Below are 20,526 nucleotides of genomic sequence, written 5' to 3'. Positions count from 1 at the left end.
CCAAATGCTCCTAGACTCTGAACTAAGTTTACAGTTGAAATAAGGGAGTCCAGATATGTACAACGTCTTTGAATTATTAGCAAACACCACTTACCTCCCGAAGTGCCTGTTATGGCACGGGAGGGTCGATAACTGCGGTTACGGGAGGATAGCGTCAAGATCGGCCCACGATGCAAGAACGCGGGCCTGCACAGAGCTGCGTGTTTTTTGTGCCACGGCTTTCTGGACGGAAAACCTGCCTAGCGGAAGATCACTTGTCGCTGGAACCAGCTTCCGTGAACCATAGCCGGCGGATCTGTCTCCAAAAACTTGGTTAATTCCCGAAGCACACGACCAAAAGGTCATTCCATCTGATTTTGTTACCTAGTATCGGACCGTCATGTCACTCACAACAATAACGCTGGTGGTGATGGAATCCTACTAGCTGTCAGATCGTCAGTTTGCAGTAGGCGTAGATCGGTCATGGAGCCCCAAGATGAAGATTCTTGTTTGTGAGCTTCACCCTCCTACTTTGAGGAGGATTGCTGTAGTTCTTTGGTATTAGGCCTCCTTCCGGCGACCTGGTACCATTTACATGCAACCTGTGTTCGGTTTTAGGGAGCGTACACAATGAATACAGCATGTGCTGCGTGTTCGGTGACTTCAGTCGGCCTCGTATTGACTGGTCCAGATGAGTGTGACAAACCAGAGTGGTTAACAACAACTCAATCAAGTGCCTTCAAACTCGTGTAACAACTCGTCGATCTGGTGTTCAGAGACTTTCCCGACAGGTTTTCTATGATCAAGGAGTTACCCGCTGCCTTTGACACTGACCATACAGTACTGAAAGTGTCTTCACATGTACAGGATGACTGCAAAACAAACGTGACAACTTTTATTGTACTACCACTGCGACCATGCGACCAGGACAGAGCACGTTCCCGCTGCCGTGCCCGTTCCAGATGCGGCCCAGACGGACCTTGCGACCAGGACAGAGCACGTTCCCGCTGCCGTGCCCGTTCCAGATGCGGCCCAGACGGACCCTGCGACCAGGACAGAGCACGTTCCCGCTGCCGTGCCCGTTCCAGATGCGGCCCAGACGGACCCTGCGACCAGGACAGAGCACGTTCCCGCTGCCGTGCCCGTTCCAGATGCGGCCCAGACGGACCCTGCGACCAGGACAGAGCACATTCCCGCTGCCGTGCCCGTTCCAGATGCGGCCCAGACGGACCCTGCGACCAGGACAGAGCGCGTTCCCGCTGCCGTGCCCGTTCCAGATGCGGCCCAGACGGACCTTGCGACCAGGACAGAGCACGTTCCCGCTGCCGTGCCCGTTCCAGATGCGGCCCAGACGGACCCTGCGACCAGGACAGAGCACGTTCCCGCTGCCGTGCCCGTTCCAGATGCGGCCCAGACGGACCCTGCGACCAGGACAGAGCAATTTCCCGCTGCCCTGCCCGTTCCAGATGCGGCCCAGACGGACCCTGCGACCAGGACAGACCCTGCAGCCGGGACGGGCCCTGCGGCCAGGACAGGCCCTAGCAGCAGGGGGATATTTGCCCCAGGGATTCATCTAACTGGTACAGTATTAGGTGCCAAATGTTAGATAGTCTTATCATGAAATGCAGCTGATTTATTAACTTTCCTTTTTAGTCATGCAAATCAGGGGTCCAAAATCGGATCATTTTGATAATTCATTAGGACTAACCACAAAACAAAGATGACATTGGAAAACACAAACTGTGTTCTCAAATTATCATAAGGACAACATTACAAAACCAGACACAGACCAAATCTTAAATATTGATTGTATCGTTTATAGTGGAATATTTGCAGCTACCCTACTCAAACCATCAACCTTCTAACTCTTGCCCTACTGTTTTCAACCAGTGCCTTCAACCGTTCGCCTATTTCCCCATCCCCACCTGCTTCTCCTCCTCACTGGCAAACTACGCACCTTTTTTCAATTATTCCTCATTATATACTCCTGCCCATTATATACTCCTGATCCCCCAAGCATACATGCTTTGCTACACACTTCTTCTTCTTAAGTAGATCACATCTCCTCTGATTCGTTACAATAAACAACTTAGTTAATTACTAGAAGTCACCTGTCTGAGGCGCACAAGGACAGGTGTAGCACTGCGAATAATGATGCAGAAATCATCTGATACAATCTATGCAAATGAGGACTTACACATTATCCATGTTAGATTCGTTCTGGAATAATTTTTCTAATCAAGAAAATCAAACTATTAATGTCATATGATATGTGTTTCCATGGTAGGTCCCCCACGGATGCTTAAATCGATTCAAGGTTCGCCACCGGTTCTTCATGGCAAGGCCTTACCATCTACCCCCCGTGGCTAGAGTCAGAACTGTCCTGGCTCCCCCGTGGTGTTTCAATCAAAAGTAAGTATTTCTGACATTGCGGTTGCATTTTTTGATTTTGGTCCAATTCATGCTTTCTAGTGTTTTTCCTTTGAACGTGCGAATGGTTCTTTGGCAGACTATCACGCTAACAATCATGACATAGGCGTCAATATGATGAGGAAGTGGCGTATTGATTGGTTGCACATGCATATGAACAGAAAACAAGCTACGTTCAATACTCTGTTTGAATTTCAAGACATTTTCAACGAACCTGTTTTAAGCGCAAACGAGTTACACCTGTTAAATCAATTATCACAGGACAACAATCTGTCCCACACATTTGAACGAAACAATGAGTATAAATTCATGTTGTCATCTGTTAAGAAGAGTAGTATATGAAAAAGCGGGAAACCCACTGGCCTACACAACCCACTGTGCAGTCTCGCAGTCAGCCAGGCGTACTTTCGGCGGATACAAAATACTGTAAGTACACTACATACGTACTTCGCAAGGTCCAGAAAACAATCCCAGGAGATGAAAATGTGCACTTGAAGAGCCAGTTCTAAAGATGTTGCAGCTCCACAAATAACGGTGGTTAAGCTTTGATAACTGTATTGTTAGAAAGTATTAATCATAACAGCCACCATGTACCTGATTTTACATGCAATTTCAATTCCCAAAGAGAGCTGCCAGAAGCTTGTGGTAGGCTATCATTCCCGCTTGCAGCAAATCATCAAGTACTAAAGACAGTGCGACCATGCCCCTTGTAGGGGTGTGAATAATTTTGAAACCTACTATTTTGTTTGTTTAAGTTTTGTCATTTTTCACCTTGATACTGTGCACAACAAACTGTTAGACAAACAAACACACCTGTTCGCTGAAGTTGACAAATCGTTATGCTTTTTTCCTGCTTTTGTGACTGGCCTCTAAACACATCTGCAGTATCTCATCGATCAAGCGGTTCGTCTCTTGTTGGAATATTAAACGTGTATACGTGTATTCATTAAGTATTACATGTTCACAACGTTATGTCCTCAATAGCATGACGCCTGAATGTTGTAGTTCTAGTATTGCTAGAAGACGCTTTTGTTCCATGAGGTTAAGGCATCTTTGAGAATAGAAATATGCAGATCAATTCCGAACCATGGCTGTAAATGTGCTCTATGAAATAAATATCATTTGCTCTGGTATTAAATTGTAATAAGCTATCTTTTCACCACTTCAAATTTTTTGTCTTACTCTGCAGCTGTAATGTTCCACAATTTGGCAAAATTCCCAAAACATAACGGGGGAAGAATATTTTTTGCATGCAACTGTAACAATGATGCACTTTGAGTAGTGTTATGTATTAATGAGATCGGGAGCAGCTTGTGCCCTAGCCCGACAGAGTGAGATCAATGCGCGGCAGGCCTGCCCCTCTGCATCAGAAACGCCCCTGGAGACGAATCAGCACATCGGACAGCAACCAGCAACGCATCCCGTCCCGTAGTCGGCAGGTTCTTTAAACGTACTTTGATCGGTAGGCTACGGCCCTTAGAGGTTATACATGTAAACAAACATATATGTCCAGTATCAGAGGTTATACATGTAAACAAACATATATGTCCAGTATCAGAGGTTATACATGTAAACAAACATATATGTCCAGTATCAGGGTGAAAAGGCTTTTCCGTACGCGTTTGGACGCATCTGAAGTTAGAGTGACGTCATCAATGGCCGGGATGTCCTTTGCCTATATTAAGCATGTGTGCTTATTAATGCGTAATTTTTTTTTTCAGAAATTACAAATACATGAAATAAGAATATTTCCATGTCAAGAAAACCATTAGTCATATCAAATAATTCTCTTTAGTATGTCAAGTTGGTATACATTCCTGGAGACAGTATGCAGTGTATGCTTTCATATGATATGTAACAAGTGTATGTACCATCTTTTATAAAGGTATAGGAAAGATAAGAGCAACCCGACGTCGATGGATTATAAGATGAAATCATAATGTCATTTAGGAGAGAAATGGGACGCCACATTTTGGCGGGAGGCCCGAAGAAGTGGGAGGAATGCCCCATATCAGGCTGAGGTGCCGTTACCCGGAATAAGAAAACCCACGACAGAAGGAAGCAACGAGCCACAACTGGGAGGAATGCCCCATACCAAGCTGCGGTGCCGTTACCCAGAATAAGAAAAGCCACGACATGGAAGAGGTCACGAGCCACAACTACCTTCTGCGCCAGGTTAAGTTGACTCAAAAATATCTCTTACTTTATAATCACCGTGTCACTTGTTACCTTATTGTTTTCAATGCTGTGATATTAAGTTTGATTCAGTTATAATACATTAGTAATCCGATTCTCCCCCCCCCCCATTTTCTTGCCATTTAAAAGACTATAAAATCATATAAGAACAGGAATAAAAAAATAGGATTTCTTCCGAGATAACATTAGATGACAACTATGTATACTGACAGGCAGGCAGGATACAAGTTTTATCTATCATTTTCGATAACAGTGTCTGATCATCAATACCGAATACTCCTCATACCAAAGAATTTACATTGAACATGCTCTTATTTCCTATCTTCAGGCGGCGAACCAAAGAGGTGGAGACCACATTGTACGTGACCCCCTACACAGCTTCAAGTGGACGGTGGCCGATCCGACAAGGCCGGTGAGATCAAAGACCTTCGCCATGAGTGGGGACAGGAGATGGGCGGCGATGAAGACCCCACCTGCATATATATATGTGTGTATGTATGTATGTCATTTGCCTATGTTAGGCAGGTATGCTTCTTAATGTGTAATATTTTTTTCCAGAAATAACAAATCCATTAAATAAGAATCTTTCCATGTCAAGAAGAACATTCGTTATATCAAATAATTCTCTTCATTCTTCTCTTCATTCATAGGGTTAAAATGGTCGCAGGTGACCAGGCAGAGTCTGTGACAGCAACAGTTGCCATGCTAACAGGAGTGGGAAAGGGATTTTTTTTTTATAATTTTTTTTCCGACTTTATTAACATACGTAATAATACATTAAAGTACATGGGAAATCATAACTAATTGTAGTGTTGATTGACATACATAATAATACATAAAAAAACATGGAAATCATAACTTACTGTAGTGTTGATTGAAATTACAATGATGGTTTTAAAAAATGTAACGGCTTATCTATTTCTATGATGTTTTTAAGTCGGTTTCTAAAGAGGGCAAAAATTGGTTTGACATTTTGAAGAAAACATAAATATACACAGTGCTTAGCAATAAGAATACAGTGTGCAAGTGTGGTAACAGGGTGATAACCTTCAATTATACCAAATATGATCATCTTTTCATTTAGGACCAAGTCCTGTTTGGTGCAACGTTTCCACCAGATACAGAAATGTTTCCAAAATTTTTCAACGTCTTTGCAATACAGAAATAAATGTTCAATCGTATGTTTTTCTATACAGTTGTTACATTGATCAGATTCTATTAGATTTGTTTTTCTTAACCAACTGTTTGTAGCTAGGTAGTGGGAAAGGGATGGGACCTGCACAATATTATCGTGTTGACTTAACTGCATACGTGACTGTAAACTACGGCACAATTCAGTCTCCATACTGCAATGCCGTTTTGTTCCATGTTTTTATCAATAAACCAATTACTACCACACAACATCACCAACATCACCATCCAACTTCTATTGCAGCCTTGAGTCAACATTTCGTACAGGAACCAAGGCAGTAACATGTTCTCTTTTATTTTTATTTTGTTGTATTCACATATATTTTAGATAACATTTCGTACTTTAATACATGAATACAAAACAAGTCAGAGTAAAATTCAATGTCAATGAATGAATGTAAACAAGACAAGTTCTATTGAATTGTGAGTCCAAATCCTTTTTAAAGATGGTGACAGAGGCTTGGACATTAGAGGGCAATTCATTCTACAAGTATTATCATTGTTTTAAAAAAAGCTAATAGTTTGTATCAAAGCTATGAGCTAGAAGTTTCGTTGACCTGTATATTACATCTGTGTTTATTTCCTGGAATGGCCATGTTTGGGCAGAGAAATATGCTACATATGTATCTTTGAATCACGTCAGTAAAAGGCTAGCAACAAACAACTGTAGAATATTATGCAAATTGTTCATGTTATTTTTCATTAAAAAAGTTTAAAGAAGATATTGCCGGTGCGTATTTTCTTGTCCATAGTACTAACGTGGGAGTTATGTTTGAGACCATAAGGCACTTAACATAAGGCCTATGGCAGATAGACAAGTATGTTGCAACGAAGAATAAAGTATATGATAGGAATTTGAAATAGCCAGTAGGTAGTGTTGATTATCGGACGTTGCGATATCCATTCAAGGAAAAATCCGAAAACCAAAAAAGAATTTTAAAAACTACCCAGGATGCGGCGCGGACGCGGCATACATCCAAAGGAAAGACCAGAAAACACTGAATGACTGGATTCGGACTCTAATGACTTCGACTCGCCAGCAGACATGGCAAAGGGTGGAAAGAAATCCGTCAGCACCAAAGCGACCACCCATAACAATGATCTTATACATGGAAAACTACAGCTTTTCATCCTCAGTCGAAAGTAAGAAACACCGAGTACTCTGTGAGACCTAACTAAGGACGCAAGAATCAACACAAGAAATGGTGTGCGAGGTGGTGTCTGCTGGCACATACAAAAAGTATAAGACATCCACCACCAGCCTTAGAAAAATGATATGAAAAAAAGGCATGCAATACCATGGAATTGGAACTGGGTAAAATCATTTGGAGGACAAAGCTACGCCTGTTCGACTACAGTAGGGGAGAGAAGGATGTCCTGGTAGCTACGAAAGCCGCTGGAGTAGGCATTGACAAAAATGACATTAGGTTTGTAGTGGGCTGCCGATCATCCATGCTTGACTCATCAATCAACAGGCATCCGGAGACAAGACACCAAGTTCAATCAAGCCCCTGTGTCCCACACGCTAGACTGTACGGACAGCAGCAATAGAGAGTATCTTGAGCAATTAGACAACCCTCATGGACACCATGCAAGAGGTCAACGCAACAACGCGAGACAAATATGGGCTGAAAGCGGGCGGTGTCCTCGCAGCACTGTAGAAGTTTAACACGTTGCGTCTAGGCCAGTTGCTTTTTTCGTCTGCAGAGGAAGTGTCCACGACTTTGCAAACGAAGGACTTGAGCGTGCAAGGGGCGGTCGGTAGTGTCGAAACACTGAAGAGATACTATCGCCGACAGAGAAAGGAAGAGGCATTTGACTCGTTCTATATGCTTACGGAGACGGCTGCTAGAGAGATGAACATCGGTGAGCCAACCCTACCACGCTAACAACATAATCACGTTTAACAGGTGTTCTCCTTCACGACAGAAAAGAGTTTGCTCTGTTGGCCCTGCTGCGGGATTCTGGCTACCTCAATGGTTCCAGCAGTGTGAATAGCCTGTTTGACACCATTTTGAATAAAGTTGGATATGTTGAGGTAATCCATATAAAGATATAATTTAATAGATAATAACTGAGTGAATCTGTCATGAAACAAAACTATGTATATACATTTCATATCTACTGTAGCAACCTTTCATACAATTCATAATTGCGTAACGTTACTTTCAACTATTGATATATAGATAAGCGGCCAAATGCAATTTTCAATCCAAGTTCTTAGAAATATTCATCAATAAGCATGTAGGGGACTGTGCAATCGTCATAGTGTAATGTTGTGAGTTTCATGTTTTTCAGTTCGAAGTTGGAGTGTGCATTAGGACAACGTTGGCAGGCATACTCAGTGAGGAAGATGATCATGATATCCTTTACGGTTTCGCAACAACTTTTAAAAAGACCACAGAATTCCAAGAAATCGTCATGTTCCCCCATTGTCAGCTAAATTAATCATTTTGAAGGTAAATGGAAGAATAGCAGACCATAACTTCTCCATTCTCTTATGTAATAGATGCCATTGAAGCCGGGATCATAGAAGATGCTGAAAATGAATTTTCAGCAGACATGACTTCAGGTAAAGGCAACAAAATAAAACCGTTATATGTAATAGATGCCATTGAAGCCGGGATCATAGAAGATGCTGAAAATGAATTTTCAGCAGACAGGACTTCAGGTAAAGGCAACAAAATAAAATTAATGCATTATATACAATTATTATATACACAAAAAGTAAATAGTTGTCAATCAAATGTAACTTAAACTACTGTATATACATGTATAATGAAATACTGGATACTTCTAATTTTTTTCCCTTCGGTTTCGCAACACCTTTTAAAAAGACTTGCGTGAAATATGTTCAGATTAAAACTAATGTCTCACCTTCAATCATTGTTTATTGTGACACTTTTGATATTGGTCACTATTTTGACTTTGTTAAGATTCCACTATTATCATATTATTTGACCTGAAGAATGTAACTAACGTTTGCCCATTTCTACTGCAAGTTACAGGTCAGATTAAATTAAAGTTCTCTATGTGATTGCGGACAACTTAACAGTCAAACAGAATGGATTTTTGATCAAAGGCAAGAAGGTAAATATCAAGGACAACGTGACACACCTCCTGAAGAAGAGTAAGCATTTGGCCACACATTGCATTACATGTGAGAAATCCTGTAAGCTTCACTGCATCAATCTGCAAAGCCTAGTATGTGATGATACTCTTTGGATTTTCCGACAATGTCATCATTTGCCCCAACTGTCCCTTCCTATTTTGTCCATAGACTTGAAGCACCTGGACAAACACCAGCTTCTCAAGGCTGTGGAAGACTCCTGGCCTTACCTAGATGCAGTGAGGGATGGCTCCACAGTCAATGCCAGGCATATGGGATATGTCAGAACATCGCAGGAGGACCCCGGTTGGCAGACCTTAACTAAGGCCAACATCTTCAAAACAAAACGCCCGGAAGAAGATCCAACTCGGCAAGATTGCCAAGAAGGCGGCCAAAGTTAGCGACAGGTACAACATGGATGTACAGTCGGACAGCGAAAAGAGGGAGCAAGAGATGGCTTCACGGGTACCTACAGCCGCCGGGGTCGGGGTCCTGCCCTTCCGCTATGATGATGAAGGAGACAAAAATGGGGGGCAGGACCCCTCCCTGGAGGAGATGATTTGCTTCTTCCTGGTGCTGACATTTTCCAAAGAGTGAAGAAGGCAGCACGGGAGCAGGTGAGCCGGGGAAAACTCAGGCAGACAGACTCCCCAAGGCAGGTGATTCCGATCCTGATGTCCGTCCACATGGACCCTGCAGCCCGGCCCGGATGTGTTCGACCCCGCGGCCGGTCCCTAGATGGGGACGGCAAGGTTGTGAACAATACGACGCCGTTCTTACCCTTCCCTACAGCACTTCGAAGTGAAGATGCCAGAGGGCGCCCCTGCACGTTCAACCGAAGGGATCTTCGAGTCCATAAGCATCTGGCCTGCACCTTTCCAACTTTGTGCAGTATGTAGCGAACCCTGCGGTTTCCATGACCAGCAGTAGATGGATCGGAAAAGATGATATTGTGAAGATTCGGGTTGTATGTTCGTTCATAAATGTATGTCTTGTGGCGAACGTTAATTAGACCAAGTGCCACACTAGTCGTCAATGCATTGTTCTAATACGAAGCAAATGACCATGTACTTAACACGAAATGCTGTGTGTACTTTCCTCACACCAGATTACACTAAGAATAGATGCTAGATAGCTTCATGACGACACGTTTTCAAGCAAGCTACTCAAATAAACCACAAATATAAACATTAAATAAGGCCGACATCTTGGGAGGCAAATCATTTGCCGAGGAATAACTTAAAGGGAGCCAGAAAACGAGAGGCTTGGTGTAGAGGGGAAAAGGAAAGAGATATTTAAAGAAAATGTAAAATGATGTTTGAGTTCAGGGTACAACCTACAAATAATCCAACAACTAAAAGAAAATCTGTCTGCGCATCGGCTTCTCATGCCCACTTTGAAACAGCGCCTTGCGGAGGTCAACATAACTACAGCCAACTTATCCAAGAGGCAGTTGCGTAAGAAGGCGCATTTATACTGCATATTCCCACATCATACAGCACAACTTACACTTAGATGCCTTGAATTCGCATTTCTCGTAAGATATTCATCAACATTCTAACAACACCTTTTTTACCGGTTTATGGCTCACATATTAGTTAACATTCATAATTTTTTTAAGGAAATTGTAGTCAATTCTGTACCCATACAGCAACTAAGGCAATCGGACGACAGATGAAGGTCATAACATCTGGCGCACAGCGGAGAGAGGGTGACACGTGGCACCACGAGCTCAGTGACAAGGGTATGATTGTGACTTCATATCATTTCGCTTTCACTTTTGAGTCTAGGGGCATGACACATATAGAAATCGGTTCAAATTAGAGTGCTATGTTGTTTAGTATGGTCTATTGATCAATACCCCATGCCTACTCGGGTTCCCCTAGACCGCTTCTTGCTTAAAGCAGGATCAACTGCCAATATGACCAAGATGTCATATAATATTATCTGTACTTACTATTACTACTACAAGTTTAAGCTTTGTATTGTATGTACTTTTTGCTTACTAGTTAAAGTTCTCTTTCTGTCACAGATAGTTTTGTATATAATATTGTATCACTTCTGTAATGCTACTTTCATATATTGTTCCAACGTAAGTATGATGTTATGATTTTGTTCTTGTTTGTAAAAATTGGTGGAGGAGATTAAGTGGTGAAAAAAAAGGATGCGCCCGCGATTGGGTTAGGCGCTCCTGTAGAATGCAGCGTAGGACCAACCTCGGACCGTATATTTATTAAAATACAGTGGAGTAAAAGTGTCGTCAATAAAGTAACGGCTATTTAAAAAAATGGTCTATTGATCAAAGGCATTGAAATAATTCGGTTCTAATGTTGCTTTTCTATGTTTTAATTCACTTTATTTATCTGCGCCAAATTCTTCTGTAAGCAAACGCCTCAGTAAACACTCACATATAATTGTGTATGAAAACTAAAATAAAAAATAAAAAAGTGACCAAGGGAGGTTGCGTAGGCCTTCTGACATGCTAAAGGGCAAAGGCAAATGATTTAGAATGGCAAATACTAAGTAATATAAGAGTAAAATATGCCTAAAGTCAAACAGATAAAGACTAAGTGAACTATATTTTTGAAAGGGCTACTTGCACAATGAGCAATTAAATCCCATGATGAAATCACAATCATTTGATAGCTGATAGTGCATATTGGATGCGCAAAAGCTTACGTTTTAACCTAGTCATCTCTACTTTTAGACACACGTAAATACATTTTTTTATGCATGTATTTCCATTTTTTGTTTTCTGAGACCATGTTGTTCTCTTCCATTTATCACAGAAATCATGTTCAGGCCTAAATAAAAGGGACTAAGTCAATTGACGTATCTTACAGAACCAGCACCAGAACTGCACCCAGAATCGAGATGCCGATATCGGTAGACAAAACTTATTTTGACTGACCCCCGCGTAGTCCAGTTGATGAGAGAGCTCATCATCAAACGTTCAGTTCTAACCTTGCATCTGAGGATACCAGGTGCAGGCACCAGGCGGTACCCTGGAAGATACCCGTAAGGATTCTTCGGGGAAGCTAGTAGGCCAGGCATTGACACACACTCCCAGTGTGACACCGGAAAAACAGACAACAAAATACAAGATGTTTACAAGAATGCGAGGGACTATGTGCTGGTAAGATAACAATAATTTTTCCAGAGGAGAAGATAACTAAGGATGCAGATAGCAACGTCAAAATTAGCCACTGCTGTGGTGTACTGTTCGTAAAAAAACACAGCCTAATTCCAGATATTGCACAAATAATTGTATTTTTAGAGTGAAAAATATATCCAGAGTTGACTAGTGACGACCTTGTAATTTATTGGCCAGGGAATGTAATTAGTCGTAGCATGAATACTTCCCACTTTGCACCCATTTGTTGAGTGTACGGGTGCACATTACCAAGTAATTATTTCATTTGTCTTTAATACCAAGTCATTATTTCATTTGTCTTTGATGTTGTCTTTGTCGCGTGCGACGTCTACGGCAAAGTTTACAAGAGCTCCGGCCGGGTCAGCAAACACAAAGCCATGGAACACGAAACGTCCAGTTAGTTGTCTATTTGAGATTTGGGCTCAATTCTAAGCATTTAAAGTTATAAAAGTTGTTGATGTTTCACTGTGGACGGAATTTCTACACAACATAGGTAAGGTTTCCAGTACTTCAAATACCGATTTTTTCCAACTTCAAACAGGTCAAAATTATTGCATTATAAGACGTTTTCATACTGTTGAGCAAATAGGCGGAATTTTCCCAATAGATTATGATACCTCCGGCCAAATAATATATAATATGTTTCAATCCGTACCTGTCGGCTGCCATGTCGAGCTATCTGTCAACAACAGCATAATTTCCTTCAAACTGATTAAGCACCACAGCCAGCTGCAGGGACGTCCAAGAGTGGGGAGGAACGGAGGAGTCATGACAACGAGTCAATGGCAGGACCACACAAGGCTACCAAGGCCAAGGGTAAACTCCAAGGTAAATTTGGAAAAAACAATGAGGTCGCTATCCATGATCCTCTCCCATACTGGGTCTTTTTCTGATTGGTCAATGTCTCTGTGTCTATGTCCTGATTGAGCAACATGATCTAGCCATATAGGGCTGTGGACAGTTCCACTTCAAGACAGTAAAAGTTTTTTTTATAGTCAAGTACCGTTGGACGTTAAGAAGAAGAGCCCTCTCCCCTTAAAATAAATAAATATTGGAACGGACAAACAGGTCGTTTAATACGGTTTATTGCAATAATTAAACACTTCAGATATATTATTTACAACTTGTGGCAATTCTAGAATGCTACAGTATCATCATAACCGATATGAATTGGAGACGTATTAATTGGTCGACATCATCAGGCTATATGATAATGATGTATTATGTTAACAATGACAATATCTAAATTTTGATTCATTGTAGTAAAAATAAGGTGCTGCATTAAGTAGCCTTACATATTTTCTATTCCACTACAGGAGGAATTCAGGGAAATATATGTCTGCAAAAGAGGAAATGTGCAGACTTGTACGATCAGGACCAGTCGCCAACCAAGCTGCCGTGCACGTTACCACTGCCGTGCACGTTACCGCTGCCGTGCACGTTCCCGCTGCCGTGCACGTTACCGCTGCCGGGCACGTTACCGCTGCCGTGCACGTTACCGCTGCCGTGCACGTTACCGCTGCCGTGCACGTTACCGCTGCCGGGCACGTTACCGCTGCCGTGCACGTTACCGCTGCCGTGCACGTTACCGCTGCCGTGCACGTTACCGCTGCCGTGCACGTTACCGCTGCCGTGCACGTTCCCGCTGCCGTGCACGTTACCGCTGCCGTGCACGTTACCGCTGCCGGGCACGTTACCGCTGCTGTGCACGTTACCGCTGCCGTGCACGTTACCGCTGAAGTGCACGTTACCGCTGCCGTGCACGTTACCGCTGCCGTGCACGTTACCGCTGCTGTGCACGTTCCCGCTGCCGTGCACGTTACCGCTGCTGTGCGCGTTCCCGCTGCCGTGCACGTTACCGCTGTGGCCGGAACGAACTCTGCGGCCGGGATGGGCCCTGACAGGGGGATATTTGCACCAGTGATTCATCTAACAGGTCCAGTATTAGGTGCCAAATGTTAGATAGTCTTATCATGCAATGCAGCTGATTTGTTAACTTTCCTTTTTAGTCATGCAAATTAGGGGTCCAAAATCGGATCATTTTGATGATTCATTAAGACTTAGCCACAAAACAAGGATGACATTGGAAAACACAAAATGTATTCTCAAATTATCATGTTCAGACAACATTAAAAAAACAGACACATACCAAATCTTAAATATTGATTGTATCGTTTATAGTGGAATATTTGCAGCTACCCTACTCAAACCATCAACCTTCCAACTCTTGCCCTACTGTTTTCAACCAGTGCCTTCAACCGTTCGCCTATTTCCCCACCTATTTCTACTCCTCACAGGAAAACTACGCACCTTTTTCAATTATTCCTCCTCATTATATACTCCTGCCCATTATATACTACTGATCCTACAAGCATACATGCTTTGCTACACACTTCTTCTTCTTAAGTAGATCACATCTCCTCTACAATAAGCAACTTAGTTATTTACTAGAAGTCACCTGTCTGAGGCGCACACGGACAGGTGAAGCACTGCGAATAATGATGCAGGAATCATCTGATACAATCTATGCAAATGAGGACTTACACATTATCTATGTTAGATTTTTCTAATCAGGAAAATCAAACTATTAATGTCATATGATATGTGTTTCCATGGTAGGTCCCCCACGGATGCTTAATCGATTCAGGGTTCGCCATGGCAAGGCCTTACCATCTACCTCCCGTGACCAGGGTCAGAACTTTCCTGGCTCCCCCGTGGTGTTTCAATCAAAAGTAAGCTTTTCAAAAATATTTCTGACATTGCCTATTGACATAATTACTCGATTGTGTGGTCGAGAGAGGACAATCTTATGCTCACTACACTGTTTATACTTGTCACTTGTAGTGGTTTCTCAATATGTCAGAAAATATTTCAGAAACACTTAGGAGGACTTTGTTTCTTAATCATTGTGACTGGGTACATACAGGATACTTCTGTTTTACTGCCAATATACATGTAACACTAACATACCATACTAAAAACAGTAACAGTCCTATGACTTTAAACTCTGAAAGTAATGGCTTCAAAATCATTGCTATTACACCTTTCTGGGTTTTTCTTCAACAAAACTCATGGATGTTGTAAGAATGTGTTTGGGAATGAATTAGTGGTATCTCAAACTAAGGTACCAGTAAAAAAACCATATGATGCACTGGAAACAATTTAATATCATCATAATGCTAATAATCTTATTCTCTCTCCTTGATTTTCAATCGCCGATAGAAGTTCCAGCTGACAGCTACCCCTTTAGCGTATTAGACTTAGAAGCTCCACTGTAGTCTTCGTTCACCAACAACTCATTTGAAATGACAAATAATCTCATAAGTATATACACAACGATACATACATGTATACAAAATGATAGACAATATCATTAATAAAGAATGTTGGTAAAATTCACATATATGGTGCGGAATATAAAACTGGTAACCATACTGGTTCAGCAATCCCTTAAGATACGGTTTGAAGAGATACTATTCTCCATGTGTTAGCCCTAGGGATGTTGAGTTAATGTTTTATACAGTTCGTTTACCACAAACGGTAATACAGTTTATCACACATCTTGTGGCCACTTTTCATTATTTGCATTGAATCCATGTTAAGCCATATAGATTATGTAAGTCTCTGATTGTGAGAAATGATTCATCCACGTACAATAAGTCATTCAAATAGACTTGAACATACAGTCAAACCTGCCTAGGCGACCACCTTTTCAACGCGACCACCTGGCCATGGCGACCGCTTTTTCTCGGTCCCGAAAATTTTCCCCATAGGCACAAGCATTAAGCTGCCTGCCCAAGGCGACCACCCGTCCAACGCGACCGCGACCGCCACGAATTGGAACCGCAAAGAGCACAGTCCCTGCCCATGGCGGCCGCCTCATTTCCAAGCGTGTGGTGACATCGGATCATTTTGCTGTCGGATTTGGCGGAAATGATTTTAAGACCTTGACGGACAAAAATATATGGAATAGCATCGATTCCTCCATGAAGAGATTTGATCAAACGTTCCCACGATAAACATTGTAAATACAAATGTTTGTGAATACTTTAATATCGATGTTGGTGTGCCCATCGTAATCTTATAGTTTACCGCAAGCTCCGTTCGGAGGGTGTCAGAAAGTCAGATGTCACAGAAATTACTAGCCATTTCTTGTATTTTCAACAAAAATGTGTCTGTATCCTACTAAATTCCGCCGAAAAATGACTTCGCGGCGGGCAAAACATCGGGCGAAACATGTTGTTTCTTGGTCCCGACGCCATCTTGGTTTTGGCACGGCCCAGATTGACGTACCGCTGACCTTTGTAAAACAAGACGCTTCTGTGTATGAACATTTAAAATACTCTCGTTATTGATGAAAATTAATATTCTTATTTTCTTTTTATTTCCATGAATCTCACAAACCTTTTTGCATTTTATTGGACGCTTTGCGTTCTGCCGTGCACTGACTAACCTTTCGAAGCGGTCGCACAGAGCTTGGCAGTGTGGCGCGGCGCGACGAAATCACACCGTTCCGTTTTCATCTTCAGTTGTCAGTTCGAAAACCTTTTGCCCCTTTTATCCAGCGGTCGGCGTCCAAAAAAGGCTGGGGTCAGCAGGTGTTTTCCAGGGATTTATCGTAGGCCTTAAAACTTCGATTGTATGTGCCGCGTATGTGCGGGAGGGCACTGCGGGATCATCGTGGCAAACATTGTTCTGTAGTCAAAATTATGACGAAAATTTGTACACGATGTAACATTAACGGTATGCAAACATTACAACGATAACGGAAAATGTAATTTTTGTAGGATGTTTTTATCTATGAGAATTGAACCTGGTGGGGATCATACTGTCTAAAATCACATAATTTTCCATCCAACTACGTAGTACGCTGTATTTGAACACCTCGAACTGGAAACATGTTGTGGGTGGAATCCTCTTCATGGCGACCACCTGTCCATCGCGACCGTTTTTGCTCGGTCCCCGGGTGGTCGCCTTGGGCAGGTTTGACTGTATATGCTTTAGGGTTGATCATAAGGTTTGAAGTACTATATATGTGCAACAGATGTGCACACTAGTTATCTCCATCTCCATGAAAAATGGAGATACTGTTTAGGGTGTGTCTGTGTGTTTGTGTTTCCGGATTGTTGTAGTAAGTATAACTCAAGAACCTCTGGATGGATTATGATATTTGGTATGTGGGTAGGTGTTGGAAATACGAAGGTCAAGGTAAATTTTGAATCATTGGTGCTGCAGCAGAAATTCGTTTTGTTGTATCTTTATATAATCTAGTGGAACTAATAATTCAATTTCCAACCAGCTATAGTGTATATAATTTAGTTCATGTTAAAGTTTGATTTCCAACAGTACTGCTTTTACATATATAGTAACGACACTGCATCAAGCCCTCTTTAGTCCGAAAGTCCGGCCTGGAAGAAAAAGATCATAGTTTAAATGTCTTATGCCCTGATTACATCATTATAATCATGTAGAACAGTGTAGCCGATTGTCCATCTAAAGTAGCTACTGTACTTCAATGTCCTTAATTGCCCCTGGAAGAGTGTTAGAATATAATGTGACCATGTCGTGTTCTTGTGTGATTATCGGTAACATTGGCATCGGGCACTTCAACTGTAGTGAACGACAACAGCACTTCGCTACGACGGACGTAATTGCTGGACAGGGAACACGGCAGCCCAGGGGCACGACACAGGCCCAGAGTAACCAGGTGATGTCAAGGTCAGTCCCTCCACCCAGCTCAGGCGCGAATGTTGGTCAGGAAACACGGCAGCCCTGGGACACGACACAGGCCCAGGGTACCCAGGTGACGTCCCTGTTTGCACCTCCAGCCAGCATGGACGTGATTGCTGGACAGGAAACACGGGAGCCCAGGGGCACCACACAGGCCCAAAGTACACAGGTGACGTCCCTGTTTGCACCTCCAGCCAGCACGGACGTGAATGCGGGACATCAACGCGGGTGTGCCACTGCACTGCATTGTTTTATATATGTATACAAACGGTAGGTAACGTGAAGACATGCCCAGAGGTGAAAAGCAAGTCGCAGATCTAAATAGGAAGTCCAATGAGGAAAAATGCAAAGATCGGCCTAAGGGGGGTGGGGATGGAGAAGGGGTGCGTTCCCGTCAACACACCATATACAATATTACTGTGTATTCCCGCACGAACAATGATTCATTGTTCATATTTTCCAACGCCCACATCGAGAGGAACATCATCGCCAACACCGAGAGGAACACCAACGCTCACACCGAGAGGAACATCAACGCCCACACCGAGAGGAACATCAACGCCCACACCGAGAGGAACATCAACGCCCACACCGAGAGGAACATCAACGCCCACACCGAGAGGAACATCAACGCCCACACTGAGAGGAACATCGACGCCCACACCGAGAGGAACATCGACGCCCACACGGAGAGAAACATCGACGCCCACATGGAGAGGAACATCCACGCCCACACCGAGAGGAACATCGACGCCGACACGGAGAGAAACATCGACGCCCACATGGAGAGGAACATCAACGCCCACACAGAGAGGAACATCGACGCCCACACGGAGAGGAACATCAACGCTCCCACCGAGAGGAACATCAACGCCCACACCGAGAGGAACATCAACGGCCCCACAGAGAGGAACATCGACGCCCACACGGAGAGGAACATCGACGCCCACAACGAGAGGAACATCAACACCCCCACCGAGAGGAACATCAACGCCCACACCGAGAGGAACATCAACGCCCACACCGAGAGGAACATCGACGCCCACACGGAGAGGAACATCCACGCCTACACCGAGAGGAACATCAACGCCCACACCGAGAGGAACATCAACGCCCACACCGAGAGGAACATCGACGCCCACACCGAGAGGAACATCAACGCCCACACCGAGAGGAACATCGACGCCCACACCGAGAGGAACATCAACGCCCACACCGAGAGGAACATCAACGCCCACACCGAGAGGAACATCGACGCCCACACCGAGAGGAACATCGACGCCCACACCGAGAGGAACATCAACGCCCACACCGAGAGGAACATCAACGCCCACACGGAGAGCGGAACCGGCCACTCCAACCGGGCGACCACGACCGCATAACCAACAGCGGTCATCGAGCTATCGTCCCCACCGGACCGACGATTCAGACGAATCGGACGCTGACAGCCCTGTGCGAGTTACGAGGCCGGAAAAGAGGCGCCGTATTACTAACTAGCACACCAAAGACTATGCTAAAAAGGTCGCAAAAGCCAAATGTTCGGTTTAAACCATCTCTTAACCAGTAGTCGTGGATAAAATTGTGTATACAGTTGTATAATGCCGATTTATAAGTGTCCGTGTCTAGCTATAAAATTCTGAAAACCCAAACTATTTCCCATTCATGCATTTCATTATTTTTATGATTTAGTTTAGCCGCTTGTGTACCTTATTGTTTTATCTATGTTATTTGCAATTAGTTTTCAGTAGATAATAACCGTAACATTTTTAAATACCCCATAATGTCGTAACTTTCGAAATGCCGATAACAAGTTAATGTATTCGAGATTTCTGAACATGTGAAAAATTGTTCATATTCTGTTCTCGCAGAGTGCTCGAGGCTGGAGATGGTTTCTGTGTAAATGATACATGCATGGGACCCCACAAGAATTAAGCGCCCACGGGCCCTCCAATTCTCCCCTGACGAGGAACAACATCAGAAGCGGAACCTCTCGACAGCAGCTTAGTCGTGCACACACCAAGGAACCGCACGCCGCAGAAACGATGCCACAAACTGTTAAATGTCAATAAAACTTTAGAAAGTGCCGACCAGGCAGCAGGGGGCTGCTTCACGATCTCGCCGGTTGCCAGGAAAACACCACTTAAGAAACGTGTCACAACGTGCAAGATCTGTGCGCCAACGGTTGACAAGAACCACAAGTACTGTTCAGAATGTGACAATCTGTTGTCCAACAGACAGTACAGGTTTTGATAAAACAGATTGCAATACCTAATAGGTTTCTCTTTCATAATGGGAAAGAGGACAAAACTCGGCAGAAGACGGCGAAGGAGTCACGGTGCAATGAAATAGCCGCAGAGCCATTCATGACCATATATGGATGACATTACATGCAATGTTTGTGGGGTTTCTGGTGTACACAACTGTACATATGTAAAGCGCATCTTACTAAGCATGACCTTTATTTTTTGTTTTTTTATTGAATCCGCGTGAAGAAATTGAAGCTGGGGCGTCGTTGGACATTCCAGTAAGACAATAACTCCAAGCACAAATCAAAATCCACCAAGGATTGGTTAGAGAAAAAAGGTTGGAAGGTTCTAGAGTGGCCATCAGTCCCTGTTTGCACATCCAGCCAACACGGACGTGATTACTGGACAGAAAAATGGCAGCCCTGGGGCACGACACAAGCCCAGAGTACCCAGGTGATGTCAAGGTCAGACCCAGCCAACACGGACGTGAT

At 43.3% G+C, this 20,526-nt stretch overlaps 3 protein-coding genes across 3 annotated transcripts; 2 read left to right on the top strand and 1 right to left on the bottom strand.

Annotated features, from left to right (window-relative positions):
* Positions 1-896: 896 nt before the first annotated feature.
* On the top strand, positions 897-1,556 carry LOC136443028 (protein ALEX-like). The gene has a single exon (XM_066440077.1). The coding sequence runs from the start codon at positions 897-899 to the stop codon at positions 1,554-1,556; it is 660 nt and encodes a 219-aa protein (XP_066296174.1).
* Positions 1,557-13,430: 11,874 nt separating this feature from the next.
* LOC136443027 (uncharacterized) lies at positions 13,431-13,988 on the bottom strand. Its single transcript, XM_066440076.1, has one exon. The coding sequence runs from the start codon at positions 13,986-13,988 to the stop codon at positions 13,431-13,433; it is 558 nt and encodes a 185-aa protein (XP_066296173.1).
* Positions 13,989-17,619: 3,631 nt separating this feature from the next.
* Positions 17,620-19,171, top strand: LOC136443026 (uncharacterized). Its single transcript, XM_066440075.1, has 2 exons — positions 17,620-18,017; positions 18,268-19,171. The coding sequence occupies exons 1-2, from the start codon at positions 17,620-17,622 to the stop codon at positions 19,169-19,171; spliced, it is 1,302 nt and encodes a 433-aa protein (XP_066296172.1).
* Positions 19,172-20,526: the final 1,355 nt, after the last annotated feature.

The sequence above is a fragment of the Branchiostoma lanceolatum genome, chromosome 10 (assembly GCF_035083965.1).
Source record: "Branchiostoma lanceolatum isolate klBraLanc5 chromosome 10, klBraLanc5.hap2, whole genome shotgun sequence".
NCBI lineage: Eukaryota > Metazoa > Chordata > Leptocardii > Amphioxiformes > Branchiostomatidae > Branchiostoma > Branchiostoma lanceolatum.
Note: the sequence above shows the minus strand (reverse complement) of the source record. Positions and strands in the feature narration are given on the sequence as shown.